The 21,564-nt window shown below is 34.1% G+C and overlaps 1 protein-coding gene across 2 annotated transcripts in view; it reads left to right on the top strand.

Moving 5' to 3' along the window:
• The first annotated feature begins 499 nt into the window (after positions 1–499).
• The window catches only part of SNCA (synuclein alpha), a 99,403-nt gene continuing 78,338 nt past the window's right edge, over positions 500–21,564 (top strand). The window contains exons 1-4 of one of the 2 annotated variants that reach the window (XM_006910730.2): positions 500–575; positions 2,061–2,206; positions 8,116–8,157; positions 13,347–13,489. In XM_006910730.2, coding sequence (XP_006910792.1) covers positions 2,086–2,206; positions 8,116–8,157; positions 13,347–13,489 — 306 coding nt within the window. In that variant the 5' untranslated portion in view covers positions 500–575; positions 2,061–2,085. Of the gene's footprint in view, positions 576–696; positions 718–2,060; positions 2,207–8,115; positions 8,158–13,346; positions 13,490–21,564 lie in introns of those variants that run through there. The other variant, XM_006910731.2, reaches the window with a different exon arrangement.

The following is a 21,564-nucleotide window of genomic DNA, read 5'->3' as shown; positions in this document are numbered from 1 at the left end:
AATTTAGCGATCCAAGAGAAACGTGCTCTTGGCATGCTGATGTGAGCACCTTCCTGAGCTGCCTGCCCCTTCAGCAGCTCCCCCAAGAGACTGGCTCTATTTTCGGTGGTTGATCCCTCAGACTCCCACGCTCCCAGATTGGCTCTGACATGGGGTGGGGGTGTCCCAGTGAGGAACCAGAGGGAAAGGGAGAGAGAGACAGGGGAGGAAAGGGGATGAGAAAGAGGGAGAGATGACAGCCCAAGCCTAACCACTCGGGGTCGCCAGAAGAGTCCCCGTGACCTTGAACTTGAGGTGAAGCGCAGAACACCCACATCTTCCCGCCTCCCAGAAGGAGGCAGGCGGCTGGAGCTGGATACAGCCTTCCCTCCACCCCCATCCTGGTCGAAGAAGAGTACAGTGCACGCGGCGCGGAAAGCAGCTAGCCGCGGGAGAGGGGCGGGGAGAGGCGCTGACAAATCAGCTGCGGGGGAGGTGAGCGGAGGAGAAGGAGGAAAAAGAGGAAGAAGACCGAGACGACGAAAAGGGGACCCAAAAAAGGGGGCGAGCGACCGAGTGCGGCGACGTGGGGTGAGGTGCGTACTGGCTTTAGAGCAGACCCGGGGACCCAGCCTTACCTTTAGCATCCTTCGCGCTTTCTCCCCGCCTTCCCTCCGGCGCTCTTTTTCTCTGGGATCCTCTAGCGCCGGGGGACGGGGAGTGGCAATTCGACGACAGGTTCGTGGGTTCATGTCCCACACCCTTTGCCTCTCATCGCCGGGTTGTGTTGACAGCAGCCTCCTCTGGAGACCATCCCTCTCCTGGTGGCGTTTCCGCCCTTTCTGTGCGCTCTTTTTCCTCCCTTTCATTTAAATAACATTTGAGAATTGTTTAAATGTCTTTAAAGCGGGGGTGGGAGGAATCAGAGTTCTGAGAAGCAGAGGGAATCAGGTAAGTACATGTAGATCTAAATGGGCAGCTTTGGAAGTCCCGAACACCTTGTGGGAGAGGAGTCATTGCAGACACCTGCCAGGGGCATTGGTGCCGCAGTGAGGACCTCCTGTGTCAAGTCTCTGAGGTGGGTACGTATCCCTTTGGTGAGCTTGGGGAAAGTAAGTTGACCTGGCTTTCCTCCAGCTTTAGATTTTCCCCTCTTCTCGTCCTCTAAAGCTGAGGGGTCTGGCTTTTCCAGGAAACGCTTTTCCTTTGGGAAACGAGGGAGCATGCTGGATGGAGCATAAACATCCAACTTTCTCTTTTTCCTTAAATCCTCCAGTCAGCCCTCTTGGTTCTCTCTGGTAAAGTAATTAGCTGCGTTTGGCAAATAATTAAATGGAAGCACAGAGGGGGCAAGTCAACAGGTGGTAAAGGGTTAACAGGTGCGGGCGCCGGGTCTGGAGCAGGTTCGCGCGCGCGCGCGCGCGCAGAGAACGCCCCCTCGAGTGGCTGGCGCGCGTCTCGGTGCTGCTGGATGGTGTGAACAGGCCTGCCCAGGGTAGACAGCTGAGGGCCTGCTCAGGGTAGATAGCTGAGGGCGGGGGTGGGTGGTCGGGTGGATTAGCGCGAGTGCGGGTGTGCTCTCAGTGAGCCTGAGGTTCAGCTACACCCAGAGTGAGTAGCTCTGTTCTCTCTTCTCTTCCTCAACCTATTAGCCCTCTTCTGGGATTCATTTTAAGAGTGCCCCTGACCCCATTCCTCCAGCTTCCATTCTTTTTCTGTGATCTGTCTTCTAAAGGTACTTCTAACTTTTACTGTCACAGTTTGGACCCTGGGAAGTTGAAAGAGGGGTCTGTCTTTTCATGCGACTTCGGAGATGCAGTATGAACAGCTGAGATGGTTCATCCTAGTCCATGTTTAGGAGGCTCGACTTTTACTAGCCAAGATGGATGGGGGAGCTACATTTTTAATGCAAAAACAAAAAAAGAGCTTCTTTGTCCAATGGTTGAAATAAGGGAACACTTAAAAGAGTCTCACACTTTGGGGAATTCTACTGATCTTTCAGGGGTTTTTACCTTGGATGGTTCTAGTATTGTTTTGTTTTACCCAAAAGTTCTCATTCAAGTGTATTTTGTGTTCTCCAGTGTGGTGTAAAGGAATTTATTAGCCATGGATGTATTCATGAAAGGACTTTCAAAGGCCAAGGAGGGAGTCGTGGCTGCTGCTGAAAAAACCAAACAGGGTGTGGCTGAAGCAGCAGGGAAGACAAAAGAGGGTGTTCTCTATGTAGGTAGGTAAGCCCCAAATGCCATTTTGATATTTATTTATGACCGTTGGGTTAGGATGATTGATGCTCTAAATGCTGGTATTTCTCACTTGATTCATTTTTGCATCATCACTTGTCAAAAGGATGGACTGAGTCAGAGGTATGTGTGGGTAGGTGAATGTGTATTTGAGTTAATAGTAAAAAGTGGGCCTAATCTTTTGGTTTTCCAGATTATTTTCAATAATACTTAGGACTTTTTGTTTCTTTTAAAAAATATTTCTATGCATAAATGATATATTTCAGAGGGTGTTTTTAAAAATTCAGTCCTCAGCCAGAGTGATACGTTTATTATAATTGATTAACCTACATTGACACATCATTATCACCCAGAGTCCATAGTTTTCCTTAGGGTTCATTCTTGGTGATGTACTTTATATAGATAGGATCGGACAAATGTGTAATGACATGTATCTATCATTACAGTATCATACAGAGTAGTTTCAATATCCTACAAATCCTCTCTGCTCTGTCTATTCATCCCCTTCCCCTAGCCCCTGGCAACCACTAATCTTTTTACTGTCTCTGTAGTATTACCATATATAGTTGGAATCATATTGTATGTGGCCTATTCAAACTGTTTTCTTTCATTTAGTAATATGCATTTAAGGGTCTTCCATGTCTTCACATGGTTTATCAGCTCATTTTTTTTCTAGTACTGAATTATCTTCTATTATCCGGATGTACCACAGTTTATCTATTCACCTACTGAAGGACATCTTGGTTACTTCCAAGATTTGGCAATTATGAATAAGGCTGCTGTAAACACTCATGTGCAGATTTTTGTGTGCACACACGTTTTCAATTCCTTTGGGTAAATATCAAGGAGCATGATTACTGACTCTCATGTTAAGAATATGCTTAGTTTTGTAAGAAACTGCTAATCTATCTTCCAAAGGGTCTGTACCATTTTCCATTCCCATTAGCAATGAATGAGAGTCCCTATTGCTTCACATCCTCACCAGCTTCTAGTGTTTGAATTTTGGCCATTCTAATAGGTGTGTACTGCTGTCTTGTTGCTCTTTTAATTTGCATTTCCCTGATAAAATATGACACAGAGAATCTTTTTATATGCTTATTTGCCATCTGTAAGTCTGCTTTGGTGAAGTGTCTGTTTAGGTCTCTTGCTCATTTTTCAATTGAGTTATTTTCTTACTGTTGAGTTCTAAGAATTCTTTGTATATTTTGGATAACAATTCCTTTTCAGATTTATCTTTTTCAAACATTTTTTCATAGCCTGTAGCTTCTTTTTTCATTCTCTTGATATTGTCCCAGAGCAAAAGTTTTTAATTTTAATGAAGTCAAATTAATTGATTTTTTTTTTTCGTGGGTCATGTCTTTGGTGTAGTATCTAAAAAGTCATTGCCATGACCCACGGTCATGGAGATTTTCTTCTGTTATCTTCTAGGAGTTTTATAGTTATGCATCTTGCATTTAGGGCTGTGATTCCTTTTGAGAGTGTGTGTGTGTGTATGTGTGTGAAAGTATAAAGTTGGTTTCTAGATTCCTTTTTTTTTTTGCACGTGAATGTTCAGTTATTCCAGCACTATTTATTGAACTATATTTGCTCCATTGTATTGCCTTTGTCAAAAATCAGTTGACTATATTTATGTGGTTCTATTTCAGCACTCTCTGTTCCATTGACTCATTTGTCTATTCTTTTGCCAGTCTCACACTCTGGCTTTACAGTAAATCTTGAAGTAAGATAGTGTCAGTTCTCTAACTTTACTCTTCTCTATCAATGTTGTATTGGCTATTCTGGACCTTTTGCCTCTCCACATAAACTTTGGAATCTGTTTTTCAATATCCACAAAATAACTTACAGGGATTTTGATTGAGACTACATTGAGCTATAGATCAAGTTGGGAAGAACTGATATCTCGACAATATTAAGTCTTTCTATTCATGAACACAGAATATAACTTTATCTTGTTCTTTGATTTTCTTCATCAAAGCTTTGTAGTTTATCTTCTATAGATCTTATATATATTCTGTTAAATTTGTAACTAAGAATTTTGTTTTTTTGGTACTAATATAAATGGCATTGTGTTTTTAATTTCAAATCCCTCTTGTTCATTGCTACTATAAAGGAAAGTAATTAACTTTTGTTTGTTAAGCTTGTATCCTGCAACCTTGCTATAATCATTTATTAGTTATTAGTTCTAGGTACTTTTTTCCAATTCTTTTGGATTTTCTACATAGACTATCATGTTATCTGAGAACAAAGACAGTTTTATTTATTTTTTCCCAATTTGTATACTTTTTATTTCCTTTTTTTTTTTTTTTTTGGTCTCATTGCATTAGCTTGGACTTCCAGTATGATGTTGAAAAGACAGAGTGAGTGGGGCATCCTTGCCTTGTTCCTGTTCTTAGTAGGAAAGCTTCTAGTTTCTCACCATGATATATGATATTAGCTGTAGGTTTTTTATAAATATTCTTTATTAAGTTGAAGAAGTTACCCTCTATTTCTAGTTTACTGTGAGTTTTTATCATGAATTTTGTCAAATTTATCATGAATTTTGAATTTCATCAAATACTTTTTCTGCATCTATTGATATGATCATGTGATTTGTCTTTTTGAGCCTGTGGATATGATGGATTACTTTACTTTGCAAAAGCTGAGCCAGGCTTGCTTACCTGGAATTAATACTACTAGGTCATGGTGTATAATTCCTTTTATACATTGTTGGATTTTATTCATTAATATTATCTTGAGGATTTTCGTGAAGCACACTTTTATATATAGGAGTCATGGTTATTGTTAGCAAATAAACTTTCCAACAGAAAAATTATTTTGTTAACATATTTTTTTTTATTTTCATTCTTCACTACAAAACTTATTATCAATAACTAGTTTTAAAGATTGGAAGTGACTGAAGAAAATTTTCTAAGTTTGCTGTAGCTGAAGGAGTTTGGCACACTGTTTTCATAAACTTCATGAGAAAAGTAATGTTATTCCTTTATAGTATTATGCTTTTGGAAGCTATATTTTAACTAATTGAACAACTACCATAAGAATCACTGTTATTTAATATGCTTAACCTGCAGCAAGCTGAGAAAGTCAGCATAACATGCACAACAACAGCGCAGTTGGGTTCTTGCAACTCCCAGGCATTGCTTCTGACTTTGTCTGCCATGTAGTTTTGTGAAGCATTGAGAGAAAAGACGTGACGCATGTGGACTTCCTCAGCTCAGCTAGTGTCCCTTCAGCTTTTATATCTGTCTAGTCACATAGCCACTGGGCACCTATTTTGGATCTATATCTTTTCTATTACAAGTTACTCATCAGTTAAAGGTTAATCACTAATAAACAATTGACAGCAAACAGATGATTGATTTGATAAGAAGCAACCGTATCAAGCCTCTCATTTATCTTGATGCAGGATACAGTCCCTGACTTAGCCAAAGGTCAAATTCTCAGGTACTACTGAGGCAGAGAGGAAAGACTGCAGACCAACAGTTAGACATTTCTTTTTACTAGTCACTTTTTTCACAATATAGGTTGCAAGGGATGGCAAGTGAGTAGTGATAAATGTTCTCTCAAATACAGGCTGTTTTCACTTAACATATTTCCAGGATACATGAATTTCAGTTACCACAGTTAGTTAAATAACATATCCCTAACAACACAGTAGAAATTTCTGTTACCACAGTACATAAAATGTGAGTGATTGCATGAAGTGCAAACTGCTTTTAGCTCTTCAGCCCACAAATCACTACATAAATAACAGAAACCATTATAATCCATGATTGAATCACTTCGCTTCTTTCAAAATGTGTTTGTGATTGGCTACTGTACACCTGCTATTCAGTTTACGTAGATAGCAGAACCCTTGCTTGTGTTGCCACCTTGTCGTCTAGTGAAAAATCCATGTGATATTTTACAAAAATGCATAATTGAAAGAGGAAATTAGCCCCAAAAGATGAAAGTGCAGCAAAGAAATGAAGTGAAAAATGCTGGAAGTAAAATTTGAATCAAACGTGAATTTATTTATAGAAGAAATAGCGACTGTAGGAATGTTGGCACTGCTACAGTTCCAAAGACTCTAGATGTGCAGTCAAAGGAACTTTTGAAGATGACGGTCTCAAAGTATGTGGAAAAAGTGGTTATGATGAATAATGTGAAGATGTCCCAGAGAAAGTGATGCCACAATAATACCTCACTTTAATAGAACAGTCAGAGATATAATATGTCAAATAAAGTGCAAAGGGTAACATTTTGGAAACTGACACAAATTTATAAATTTTCTAAGGCTTAGAAAAGAAGCTTGCTCCATACAGGAAGTTATACAATGAGAACAAGAAGACAAGTAGTGTTTAAAGTACTCAAAAAGTTTTTTTACCAAGAAATAAAACACTTTAATTTTCAATGTTTAAAATTATAGTATACTAGTAAATATTAGTTTTACTAATTTTTCACTTTCCTATATATTTATAAATAACTAAGAGAGTTTTTAATATTTTGAGAAAAAATTTTAAGGCCATGGGACAATTGTAATTTTTACCAAAGATTAATCATAATTTTTATCATTAATTATTAAAATCTCTTACACAGCTTCAACTCAGCTTATGAGTATCATTTTCTGATCCAATGGGACTATGCAAAACAAGCATTGCCTGCAAAGTACACATACACACACCACATCACATATATCTACAGAATACTATCCTGTGTTCTTTATAACATATTTAACAACTGTACAATTTCACTTTTACCAATTTATGTTTTGGTGATTTTTCCCGTGTTTTAAACTGCAAAAATCTTTACAAATATTATATGTAAAGCATAATAACAGTTTCACTTAAGTATTTACTATGTCCTAAACACAGTTTTAAGATCTTCGTGTGTATTATTTCCTTTGATCTTCACTTTGACCGAATTATGTGTATTTGATTATTACATAGTGAAGTGAAGATTTAAATCCAGAATATCGGAATTTCTTAAATATAAAACTTAAGTATACATAAAAAGTATAGTTCATGTTTTATTTTAATTGTAGGTCCTTAAGTATACTCAAATTGGAAGCTTTTAAATATATTTCAATTATTTTATTAAATGTAGAAACTTTCTTTAACTGTTTTGTAGAATATAAATTTAAATATGCATGGAAATTTCACTTAATGCCATATTTTTATATATTTTTATATTATATACTCAGGGAACATTTTCAATATGATTCTGTATATTTATTTAGATCATCTTATTGACCATCATATTATTTAAATCATAGATATGCACTACTAAATTTTAAGTAAATTTGGAACTAGAAACTGCCTCAGAATAGTGTTTCTCAAATTTGATCCATGAATTACCTGCATTAGATCATGAAGGTTATTAAAAGTGCAAATATCTTTACCTGATATTTAACTGAATATCTGAGGTTCTGACTCAATAGTCAACATTTTTAAAGTCACTCCCAGTTGATTCTGCTGCACTCTCCAGTTTAAGAACTAGCTTCTTAGAGATTATTTAATTAATCTAATGTATTAATTTACTGATAAGGAAACTGAGGCTCACTTATACTTTTTTACTTTGTTTATAGTTATTTCTAGCATACTTAGTAAGGGTTTGCAAAACAGTGCATTTTTAAACTTAAGATTGGTAACTATCTTGATATCCAAATATAGGTTTCAATAATTTCCCAGTTTTTATGTCCTCACTTTTTGATATTCTTCAATGTTTCCTACTAGCCTTGCTTCCTTCTACTTGTTATAGAGATTACTGAGTTTCATTGGTTTAGTTTTTCGGTTCTGAGGATATCTTTGTATATGGTCTTCTTAAGACTGAGATTTTGGTTTTATTAGTTTCATTTGATTAGCTATCAGCAATACAGTCCAGTTTGAGATTTATGTTTTGAATTTGTTTGTTTATATAGGCTCCAAAACCAAGGAAGGTGTGGTTCACGGTGTGACAACAGGTAAGCTCCATGGGATTATATCACTGAAAATATCTAGTAATCTGTATAGCCCCAGCACTGATCATGTGGAATGCAATTGCGAATAATCACTGTGTCCATTTTAGGAAACAGCCTTGGGATAATCAGTAAATTACTTATTGTATTTATCTCTATATGGTCTAATTTCACCAAGAATTTACATAAATCAATAAGAAAACTCAATAAAGAAATAGCGAAAATGATGAAAATCATGGTGGTTTTGGTGATGATAAGGAAGGTAATAGTAATAGAAATAGAAAAATCAAAGGAGAACCAAAATTTGACAATGTTAGGAGCCCACACTTGGTATAATAAATTTCAAGTTGTATGTACTCCAACCTTCCAGACAGATGTGGTAAGAGATATAATCAAAAATGTAATTTATATGATCGGAAAGCAGTAATAGTGCCTCAGAAAAATAACACATTCTATTACTGAATTATAAAATAGAAATGGGGAAAATCAGACGGGAATATTAATAATACTATATAATACTAGTATTGTGATCGAAACCATAAACACTGGAGCCAGAACTCCTCAGTTCAAATTTTTGCTTGCATCTTCTAGCAGTGTGATTTTTCTAAAGTAAGTGAATTGATGTATACAAAGCATCTAGAGTACTGAAAGCAAATAATATGTATTGTGTAGGTTTTACTTATTATCACTTTATAGTGAATCTATCTTGAGCAATGGTTGTATAGCTAGTGGAAAAGTATTTCATGTGACTATTTTATACACATTTTTTGATAAAAAATGAGTATAAAATTATAACAGAACCCTTTGAAACTGATTTTGCTGGAAGCTAAGTTAAAGTATGCAGCTTATATTTGCTCTGTTGCAATACAATATTAATGCTGAGAGTAAGGCAAGTAAAATGCCTTCTAGGGACTTTCTATAAATGTGATGTTATTAAGCACGATTTTAATAAGAACTGGATGTAAGCAGTTGGAGACTGTACTATTCAAAGAGGGCCTACCTAGATTAAGTGTTCCATTTTGATAATTGAAGGAGAATCCATGTTGAGAAAGCAGATGAGCACGTTGCAAGTTTCAGAGCCTATGGTAAAAAGTAAAGGACATAACTAATACCGTCATCTAATGGAGGCTCTGGATATGGACTTCAAGGATGACTGTTGACAAAGTCAAAATTTTTGAGGCTTCTCCAGAATGACACACCGTAAACGCAGGTTTAGATATGTGCCTGTGTGCACACACGCACTTGCACTATTAAAGCTTGCATAATGAGGCAATATTTTCTGGAGAATAGTAGCACACCAGCTTATGTTTCCATGTTTTTGTAACGTGTGAGACTTTGCGTATTACATTTTCCTTTAGCATGTTGAAAATTTGAGGTGTCCTACAGTAAAAGAATTTGCATAATTTAGTTTAACCTGGGGTTCTTCAAACTTATTTGAACTTCTTTCAATAGTTGCTAGGGTTGAATTAAGCTAGCGTTGCCCAGAACACTATGGAAAATGCTGCGATGCAGCAAGGCCATGATGATTTTGGTGTGGGCACATTCATAGCCATTGCACCAATCAACCCCCCTAGAACTAGTAAAATATCAAAAATGTCATCATAGTCTGGCTCTGAGAAATGTATTAATAAAGCTGCAATAAGTACCATCTCTCTTACACATCAGGTAAATGAATTACTTAATATGTTGAGTAGGGTTATTTAATATAAAATTCCAAATTCTAATTAGGAGGAAAAGTAAGTTTAAGATAATTACCTCAGTGATTAAGGAGAGGAGAAATTGATTGCTTATTATACATGGTCTAAAGTGTTTATTATAGGTACATAGTAAGTGCAAAATAAATGCTATTTTTATTGTTATTAGTCTTAAAGTAGGGAAATGAGAACTTATTATATATTATATAATATTATTGGCTAATCTTAAAAGAAAAACTTCTCTAAGAATTATCCCATTAGCTATTTTTGCAGAAATATAGACTTTAGTAAACTTAGGTGAGGTGTTTTCTACCTACAAAATCCAAGGGGAATAAATTCTCCCAGTTAGAAAATCACAAGATAAAATCCAGAAAACTCTACCTTAAACCCTGGTTGTTTGATCTCAGGATGTTATTTCAGTTGTCTACTTAATGCATCATGTTATAGGAAAATATAAGGGTATAATTAATCTGGACCTATTGAATGACATGTTTTTCAAGGTGCTTTAAAAAATATATAAGCTTTCTCATTTTTCTCATAAATGCATGATGTAAAGAAATTTCTTTTAATGGAGATTTTTCTGAAGGCTTTTAATTTTATAAAAAGAAATTTATTACATGATAATGAATGCAGTTAATTTTCAACATGTAATAATTTAAATTTTCTTGTTAAATTGTTTTATAATGTAAATTTTATTATTTTCCTCGAATCAATCATTTGTATACCAATTCAAAAGTAGATCTTTCTAATGTTATAGTTTTACCTCACTGTCAAAGGTTAGATTTGCTATATCTATTCTAAAGGTTGGTGGCAAATTTCCTTTCTTAAATTTTATTGTTGAGTTAAAGTCAAATATAAATCTAATTACTAAAGTTAATGTGTAAATTACAGATATATTTAAAACTCCTTTTAATGCATTCAAAATTATTTATTGATTATATACTATGAAATAATATAAAGAAAAATAAAACAGAATCTCTGATTTTATTTAACTCTAAATACATGGATGGAGATAAACAGACATACTAGGAAATGAATAATTATGGTACAATGGTAAAAAGTTCAATAGTAGAGATATATCTAAAATTTCATGGGACCACAGAAGGATGAATAAGGTCACTTATTGAGTGGATAGGTTTTTAAAATGAAATTTGGCTTTCGTGGTGAGTTTTAACATCAGCTTGAATTTGCTGAGTAAACAGATAGAGGGATATCTGAAGAGATGAAGGCTTCTGGCCAAATGGAGCTGTATGAACCAAAATGGGAAAGACTGGCACATTTGGAGGAAAATGTAAAGAATTCAAATATTATACTATCAATTGGTTGGGAGGAAAGTATCCTTTTTGACCCAAGTTATAATGTCTTTTCCCTTTAAAAAAGTTTTATTAGATGCAAAATGTACTAATTTGAGTGTCTATTTTCCTTTTTTCACCCTTTTGTTTGGAATGTAAATAAACAGAGAAACAGTGTAGAAGACCTTACCAGGGGAAAAGAGTCAAGGTTAATGGAAATACACTAGATAAATTAAGTCCTAGAGAAATTTTTTAAAAATGTATCTATTATTGCTACATGTACACTGTTATTTTGTAATGTAACTAATTTACTTATTCTTACAATAATAAAACCTAATGAATTGTAATAAAGTACAAAGTACAGTTTACTGTGCAGTTTTATGTACATTAAAATAGATAAAGATTTATACATATATAAAGAATTACTAGATATTATAAAAATAAATTTTTGGCTGGCAGAAAATCATGAGTCTATAAAAAGATCAAAATTTAGTTTTGTCTGTGATTTTGTAACAAAAAAATATTATCACGCAACATTTTCTGTTCATGTTCTTGGGAATAAAACGACAACTAGAAGCAGATAATTCACTATTTTTAAAGGAAAAACATTCTAGATGTGTTTTAAAATACGAAATTTCCTGTACAGCATTTCACCGGCATTTAAATTGAATTTTACGTTGTGAATAGCTATTACTCACAAGGAGGCAACAGACAAAACCCAGAGGTGGTGAAAGGCAAATATCAAGCAAGACCTGTGTGCACTTTCTGGTTTAGGACTCTAGGGCCACTTCAGCTTCCCTGCCACTGCCTAAACCAAAGCGTAAGCCTCCTTGTCTTTACAGACCACCCTAGCTTCCATGAACTACATAATCTATTCGAAACCCAGTTGTTTTGTCTACACTGTTTAATTACTGGCTTCTCCCAACTGGTAACATGAAATCTGTACAATAATCATGTGACTAGCACATAACACTTAACAGCTGACATAGTGTAACTCCTTGGGTTCCTCAGACTGGAACATATCTGAAGAGGATGTATATAAGTGTAAAGCATAAGAGGAAAATGTGTCTCTATTTGCTTAGGAGAGAGCCTAAGGAAGAATATCACTGAAATCCATAAATTCCTGAAGTGTGGGGGAAAAGCAGGCAAAAAATAAGTCTGTGGGGGGCAAAAAGAAGGCATTCATTGCATAGAGATGAGATGCAAGACCTAGGTTTTTTAAGCATAAATGTTATAAAGTTTAGATGAAGAAGGGTTGTTTTATTTCTGTATTGACCTTGAAATTATTAAAAGAGCAGATTCTCTTGTCTTTTGCTGCTCTTTCATAGAACTCTTCATTTAATCAAAACAATCTTTTTGTATTGGCACTTCTTTTATTTGGTAATTGCATGGAGGTAATACAGAAAGATTAATTCAGCAATTATATCAGCTAGTGTCTTGGAGAATTTTTGAAATAAGGTTAAATCTCTGCTTCTAAATCCAATCCTAAATTATTTATACTGTCTTTCTCAATATTTAACATTTTTAGAAACCTTCTAAAGAATAGCATTGTATTTTGTTTTAGGAAAAAAAAATTAAGTGTTCAATAAACCTCTTTATTTTTATACTTTATTTAATGCCTGGCTTTTTTGTTTTCATTAAAATTATTGAAAATCAATCTTATTCTTAAAAAATCTTTCTGTTTCAACTACCTGAAGTTTTAAGAATCAAAGTTCCCTCATAACCATTCCTTACTCTGTTGTTTATTTCTGATAGTGATATGTATGAGCATGAATGTAATGTGACTCAGAAAGTAAGGTGAAAATGAACCTCTTGAGTGAGATAAAGAATTGGCACTGAAATTGAATTAATGAAATAAATTTCATGATAAGTCTGACACAACTAAAATTGTGCCTGTAAGCATAGCTTTCTGCAAACTTTCCTAAAAAAAAAAAATGTAAACCAAACCCAAGTCACTCATGGGTCTAAATTTGTGATCATTAAACTTGAAGCACCTTTTAATAATTAAAAAAAAAGTATTTTAGCAAAGATTCAGATTTCTACACTCATGTAGAAATCTGTGTAGCTTTTATTTCTTCTGATTTTTCAACTGTCTATGATATGTATAAATATAGGTCTTTAGAACTTGACAGCTAGTGGAAGTAAAATTATTTTAAGTTACTGTCGTTCCATCATCCCTTGATCTGTTCTTGCTCTTAATTTATCCCAGTGGCTGAGAAGACCAAAGAGCAAGTGACAAATGTTGGAGAGGCGGTGGTGACAGGGGTGACAGCAGTTGCACAGAAGACAGTGGAGGGAGCAGGGAGCATTGCAGCTGCTACTGGCTTTGGCAGAAAGGACCAGTTGGGCAAGGTATGGTTGCCTACATTTTACGTTATACTTTTAAGCTTGCGAGATCACAGTGCATTTTCATGCAAGGCACTAGGCAGGAATAAGATGCTTACTTGGGGAGGGCCGACCCCACATTAAAATGTGCTACCTTTATATACATGGCTATTCCTTTTTGAGGTATTAACCCAGATAAATGCTGTGAACATTGTACAATTATCATGATTGTTTCATTTTTTTTGGAAGGAGGTTAATGAAATGAACAATGTAATAAATGCCAAAGGAATAGTGACATTTCAGAAAGAATGGGTGCTTTCATTGTTAGCTATGAATCTTGGAATTTCTCTTTGTTGGACTATAACAGATCATTTTGTGCCCACTCTCTAAATTTTCAAAATTAAGATTTTTTACTTCATTTTTTAATAATGACATCATCTCCTTTTAAATCGCATGTTTGCTGGTCATATAAGAGTTTATCGACAAATACAAGTTTGTGGAAACTGAGAGACTTAAAATACATAACAACCAGAAATCATGGTTTTAGAGTGATTTTAAAATGCTCAGAAGAAATTTGACTTTGCATTTCTTGATGCAAATGTGACTCTGGTAAGATTCTATAAAAGACACAGTGGCTTTCATTTTAAACAGATACGTAATAAAAAATGAGGTGTCAACCGGAAGATGCTATTTTATAAACTTCACGACCAGAGCAGCAGAATGATTTTTGCTTTTTCACTGCCACAAGAGCTTCTTTGCTATACCTTGAAAAAATAAATAAATAATAACAATAAAAAAAATCAAGCTTACTCTTGTTCTGTCTCTTCCCTCTGGAAAGCTCTTCCCCAAGATCATACATGTACTTGGCCTACTCCCTTATCAACTCAGGTCTTTGTTAAATGACACTTTCTCAATCAGGCCTACCCAGACCTGTTTAAAACTGGAACCATTCTCCTCACCTCTGATATTCTTAATCTCCCTTTCTTTATTTTTTTTTTCCTTTTTGCCAAAGCGTTTATCACCTTTAAAAATAATAAATAAGTTACTTATTTTTATGTATGTTGTTTATTTCTCCCTTTCTCAAATATAAGCAGCAAGAGGGTAGAATATATTTTACTTTGTTCACTGATATTTCACATGTCTAGAACAATGCCTGACACAGTAGACAATTAAGGAATATTTGTTAAATTAAGTAGGAAAGGAAGGAAGGAGATAAGTAAATAATCAGAGTAACTTTTACCTCTGTGTCTTTAATAATTATATAGATAGTATAGCAACAGTGGCTATTTAACCATCCAAAAGTTATAATCAAAATGGTTTTAGACTAGATATTGTGAACACTGTAAGAAAGTGGCTTTGTTTGATGGCAAACTGCTCGGGATTGTTGTTTCTACTTAATCCTATGTAGCAAGCCTAGATTAAAAAAAAGGACTAAAAACCTGTGGCATATTTAGATTTTTATCACATGGAGTTGCATTGTCTGCACAATTGATGCGAATTACAGAAAATCTGGCTGGGCTTCTAGTGAAGTTCCCCGGCTAACACTTGAATGTATAGTTGATGGTAGTACTCCTTTGTGTAGACTATGCATTTCAAATAATCTTATTACTTGTGCTAATAATTATACTAATACCTATTTTTATCTGAAATTATAATTATATGTATAGCTTTATTACATTTCAAAAGGTAGGAGTACAGAAATTAGTACAGACATAATAAACCTGTTTGTGTTCCAGACCCTTTTACCAATCTAGTAGAAGCTATGGACCCTCTTCCCACAAAATGTACACTCACATACACACACCAAAAGCCTGCATGGGATCTTGGAAACCCATCGGCAGACAGAGCCCATGATTTAGACCAACTCCTTGATTGTACAGATGAAAGTGAAATCTACAGAGGAGAAGCAAGCAGTCCAAGGCCACAGCCAATTGAAATAGACTGGTTACTAGTAGTGCTTTTCCATCCATTATGTCACGTCCCCAACCACTTCCTCAAAACCTAGTTTCCCTTTGGGTTTTTATAAACTGAATCATGGACAACCAAATTTAACTGGACAAATTCTTTGCTTCAAAATATGAAACCAGGGAAACATGTACCATACCCCCTCCCATCTAAAGTATACAATGTAAATTGCAAATGTCATGAAAGTCTTTATTTCTTATAAAATTCAGCTTGTTTTTTATCTTTTTAAAGTATTTGCTATTTTAATATTTTTAAGCAGAAATCTAAATGATGTGACAAAATTAACCATTTGGAGATTTTTCTCTTATGTGTACTTATAGGTTTCTATAAATTTCTAATGTGAAAATGAAGCTGTTAAACCTAGAAATTACAGCATAGTTGTAGGAAAAAAACGTTGAACTGGGAGTTTAAATGGCTGATTTCTATCTCTGCTCTGTCCATAACTGGCTGGATGACCTTTTGCAGGTCTCTTAAGACTCTTTTGCATATAATGAGGAAACTAAACTAGAAAACTGAGTTAAAGCCCAATTTAGCAATAATGTTCTGAATTTCTATAACTTAAGGAAGACACCAATAACTACAAACTTGTTTCATTTTGGGATGCCAAAAATTCTCAGAATTTAAATAAAATCATTGAATTTGTTCATTAGAAATTTCAAAATAATTTAACTATTCATATTCTGATCAGAGTTATCCCGATGAATGGAAATAAGCAATTTATTGCTGCTTTAACCATTTATTACTGACTTCATTGAGAAACTCATTCTTCATTCAAGAAATATTGCTTACTCACTACGCACCAGAAACTTTGCTAGATATTGAGGTTAAAATAATAAGAAAGCCATACAGTTTTTCTCTTCATTTAGGTTATAGTCTAGTGATAAAGATCAATAATAATTATCATATGATAAGTGTGTAATTATTATCTGCGATAAATGCCATGGAGTACATAATGTTGAGAATTATCTAAAAGGTAACTTAACCCAGCTGGCATGAGATAGAGGTAAGGGGAGTATTACAATTGCTTTGTTGAGGAAGTAATGTTTGAGCTAAGATCTAAAAAAAAAAAAAAAATGACTGGCAGTTAATAAACAAGCAGGATTTGAAGGGAAAGCATTCCAGGTAAAAGCAGAAACATGAGGAAATCCCATGTGGTATAAGGGAACCCTGTCAAATCAAAGAGGAATGCAGCTGGGGCTGGAGGAAATAAGGAGGAAGAGGCTGGAGATGTGTTGGGACCACATCGTGGCTGGCCACATTAAGAATTGGTCTTTATTCTAAGAATAAAGGAACCTATTAAAGCTTTTTAAGCATGGATGTCAGATTATAGGTTTGCATGTTGAAAAGATGTCTCTGCCTAAATGGAGAAGAAAACAAATAAAAGGGAGGTCAGATTGGTAACCAGAGAACAGTTAGTGGTTGTAATGGAAAGAGGAGATTGCATGTACTAAGGTATTGGTGAGCAAGAGGAAAGAAATGCATTAATTCAAAGACTATGTAGGAGGTGATATCAACAAAATTTGGTGATAAATTTCACAAGGTTTAGGAGAAAAGGAATGTGGCAAACAGGGCTACTAGCTGTTAACTTGTAGAGTGGATAAATGCCTCTGTTAGTCTCTTGGTAGTTGGTGCCTCTCTTGATGATCAGGGCCACTGTGAGAGGAATGGCTGTGTTGTGTCCGGACTTCATGCCTTTTAAGGATATTTGGCCCATCGCTTCCTAATTGAGGAGAAAAGCTTCCTTCTTTCCTTCCTTCCTTCCTTCCTTCCTTCCTTCCTTCCTTCCTTCTCCTTCCTTCCTTCCTTCCTTCCTTCCTTCCTTCTTTCTGTTCTTCTTTTCCTTTCTTCTATTTCGTGTTTTCTTGTTGTTTTTTTTTTTTTAAACAAAAGCTATAGTAGCTCATTTTTATTTTATTTTATTTTTATTTGCTACATTTATCTCTTTGGCACATTTTAGGTTTGGTGTACTCTGTCTCCTTATGATGTTAACAGAGAGATATGACAACAGATACCTAAGTGCTTTCGTGAATTTTATTATATGAATGAAGCCACTTTAATAATAATTTCTAATTATTAGAGATTCAAGGACAAATAAGATATCTTGAATTTTAAGAATTGTTGTATCAAATATTAGCTGCGGTATTTAATATATCAGAATAATAAATCTTCTGATCTGTATTTTTACCTGTATACATACAAGTGGTTAGCAGCCACACAATTTATTTTATGAAGCTTATTCATTTGATTGGTATAGTAGTAACAGACTACAAATGCATTGGCAGAAGTCTTCAAGTTTTAAGTTAAAATAAACAGCAATGTTATATAGATAAAATTTATGTTTCCCACTTCTGTTGAGAACAATTTATTTGCTTGTACGAAGAATATTATGCAAAGCAAGTAACTTGAGTAAGACTTGTTCTGCAGTGCCACTATGTTTACAAAATATAGCTAGTCACTAGAACATTTGCTTCATCTCAGCCCCTTAACAGTGCTTTGCATGTGGTTCTGCTCTAATCCTTGCTGAACAAATGAGTCATATGCTATCTGGAATGCCCTAGTAGAGATGGATCCTCACTGTACCTAAAGTTTATATTTTTGTAATTTTCTGGGTTAAAAGAGAGTAAAAATCTTGTTAAACTACAGAGCTACTACCTGACAGATAGTATGGTAGTCAGCTTCATATCACATCCAATTTGGGCACTGACCAATCTACATAGAAAATTTATAGCCTCAGATACTTGAAATTCAGGTTCATCTATTTTATTTATTATTTTTTCTTCTTTCAGAATCAGAATAAAGTTCCTAAACAGTGCCATTTTGGAAAAATTAGATCAGAGTATAAACAATTTTTACTATCCCCAGCACAGAAATTGTTGATTTCAGATGGATAGATGCATGCATACTCTGAAGTTCCACCATAATTCACAAGAGGTTAGCTAAACGAGTATGTGCTAGATGAATAAAACAAAGCAGGAAAGAAAAATGTCAGGTTTGACATTATGATCGATAACATTTAAGCATCTTTCTGCTTATTTGCTTTGACTTAACAGAGCTATCATGTTTAGCTTAATGCAAATTTATTTTTAAACCCTTGAGTGTTATGGAGCTTCTGATTAAATGATTAATCAGATGATGGATGTTGCTGTCAGCTAACTCATTTTATATTGATTTCACAAATAAGCCAACGGTCACAGACAACCTTTCAGATTTCTTTGAAGAAGCATACACAGATCATAGGTGTAATCTTAATATCATTTATAAGAAGGTAATAATAACAATTGTCAAGATTAGTGAAATATTTTGATTTACAGCAAAGTTTCTCTTTAAATGTTTAATAATGATTGATATACTTGTCCCAAATAATTAGAAGTTTGATTCTTGCTTTTGTGTTTGACCTCAGAATTTAACCCATATAACTATTAGTTATATTTTTACCTAAACTAAAAGTTTTATGGCACAATGAATTGCTCGATTTGTATTCATAGTAGGAGCAGTATAGACTATTAATAGCACTGTAATCTTAGATCAAAGCACAATGTGGTAATTAAAGAAAAAAACCTTTTTGACCTAATTGATCTATTTCAATATATATATAATCAGTAACATTTTGCCAAGTGATACGTAAAAATCAATATTTTATGCTTGTATGAGAGTGTACTAATGTTTTATACACTATCTTCACTTAGAAGCGTATTCATTATGATGGGCTTTCTTTGTGTCTAATAATATTTTATTGTGCTTGGGATGGATGAATCACTATTCCTAGTGACCCTTAATCTTGTAAGGTTGTAAATGGAAAATACACTATAATTAAATATAAAGAGATAAGGAACATAGGCTTATGGTTATGTTTTTTTATTAAAATTCAATAGTATTCAATATTTAATGGATTCTTTGTATGTACTAGACACTCAGCTGGGCAATGTGAGGAATATACAAAAGTGAATAACATGTAGATGGCTGCTGCCTCAAGAAATGTGCAGTCCAGGGAGGATGACTGACATACTTATTCCTAGGGAAAAGGAACATCTCTAGTCTTGGAGACTTTGTAACAAGTATATACCCATCATAGGAAAAAAAATGATTTTTGTTTTAAATGAGAGAGACCTATTTTAAAATATATATTTTACTTTAAATTTCGTTTAGTCCATATACTGTGAAATTACCTCATACACATAGTGATAAGAACCACAATATTTTAGCTATTTAGACATAGAAAAATTAAAAATACACTGGAGTCCTAGGACCACTGGTTAGTAATCAGTAGCATTACAACCACACAATATAGACATGACTGCAAATCCAATTTCAGTCTTCAAAGAACTGATTTTGGTGATAGTTTTGTTTGTTAGAGTAATGTATTATATTAAGAGTGGGATAGAACTGCTTCAAGGCACACCAACAAAAAGCTTTAAATCATATTTGTGCAGTGCATTTATTACTTCATATATGCTTAACATGGATTAAAATTCTGAATGCAGTGTGAGAGCAATGATCATATTTTTATAAACCCATCTTCCTTGTGCATGTACTAACATCTATTGCTAACATCCTTTCACATGTAAAGATGACATGATATTTTTAATAGTGTCTTACTAATCAGATGCTACAGTATGTAGGGTAATTTCAAACTTAGGTGATTCTTTTTTAAACCATCTATAACCATCTGAGCCATGTTTTCATTTTGTAATTCAATGGAAAATCTGGAAAAATAACAATGTGTTTAGGTGACAGGCATAAGGGGAATAAGATGTGTTTGTATGTTATGACATACAATAGTCTTATCTCAAATTTCAATGATAATCAACTCATTTGTCCCTAAAAAGAAATAAAAAATACTCCTCCCCGCTCTTTAAGTATAGGCTTTTAGTTTTCTAATTTTCAGGGAGACATTTAATGGTATATTTGCTTTATCAAGAGAAAATAGAAAAAGATGCCCTATGTTTCTCGAATATTCAAAATATGCAAAAATCTAGGACAAAATATGTTTACTTTATTTAAAGAAATAGAAATAAGGTAAATGAGATGCCAAACATGTTTTGCATACAAATGGATAATTTGGGGAACTAGAGTTGGATGACACATCTCATCAACCTAATTGTCCTAGGCGGGGATAATGAGTAGTTTGTCAACTCAAATATGAGGTAATACTTTTATAAGAAACTTTATTAAAAGTTTAGCAAACATTTGAATGTTTAAGTTACCATTTAAATACCTCTCTACCAGGTAATTGTGGAATCACTAACAGATATTAATGAACATTCTAAAAGTAGTATTTAATTCTTATTAAGGCTACAGTGTATATTAATGCAAAGACCACTGAGCCAGAAATTATGTTTGTTGAATAAATAATTAAATGAATAAATGAAAAAATGAGAAGAAAGAATGTATATTTTATCTTACCGATTAGAGGTAGAAACTGTTTCATCTTTCTCTTGTGTTCATACTAACATAATATGATAAATCTATTGGAAATTCAATTGATAAGATTGAATTTAGTTATGACTTTATGGATTGTGAAGAATAATAAGAACTTTTAACTTAAGAGAAATCAAATAGATTTTAACTATGCTTATAAGGTAATGGTATAAGTTTGAAAATCCATAAGAACAAATAACCTCCAATTTGTAAATATACATACTTTGTCCTATTTGATTATTGGGAATCCTCAAAAAAAAAAAAAAAAAGGAAAATGATTTTTTCAGTATACTCTTAGTATTTCATACCACACAGGTTTTCTGGGCATGTTCAAATAACTTTACCTGAGGCTCCAGCTTTTGCATAGTAGATTGTGTATTATTTGCTATTTCTAGGAGAACTGAAGAAGGTATGTTCTTCCTATTATGTTGCTGAACTTTGGAATTAATATAATTGCCATGCAAAGCATATAATGGCATTTAAAAATACTTTATAATTTCTAATACTATGACATACGTAAAATAGGTACCTTAAAAAATAATCTCTGTCAAGTACTAATAACTGTTTATAGTAACAATCTTTTGACAGTATTCTTCCTGCAAAGGGAAACTAACATTTATGAGTTTGAAATAAAGGCAACTCCTAAGTGTTCTGACTGCTCTGTATCTGTGGTTTGATCCATCATGATAGCCAGCTGGCCTTTATCTTCATACAGGTTT

This window comes from Pteropus alecto, unplaced genomic scaffold (assembly GCF_000325575.1).
Source record: "Pteropus alecto unplaced genomic scaffold, ASM32557v1 scaffold63, whole genome shotgun sequence".
Lineage (NCBI taxonomy): Eukaryota > Metazoa > Chordata > Mammalia > Chiroptera > Pteropodidae > Pteropus > Pteropus alecto.
Note: the sequence above shows the minus strand (reverse complement) of the source record. Positions and strands in the feature narration are given on the sequence as shown.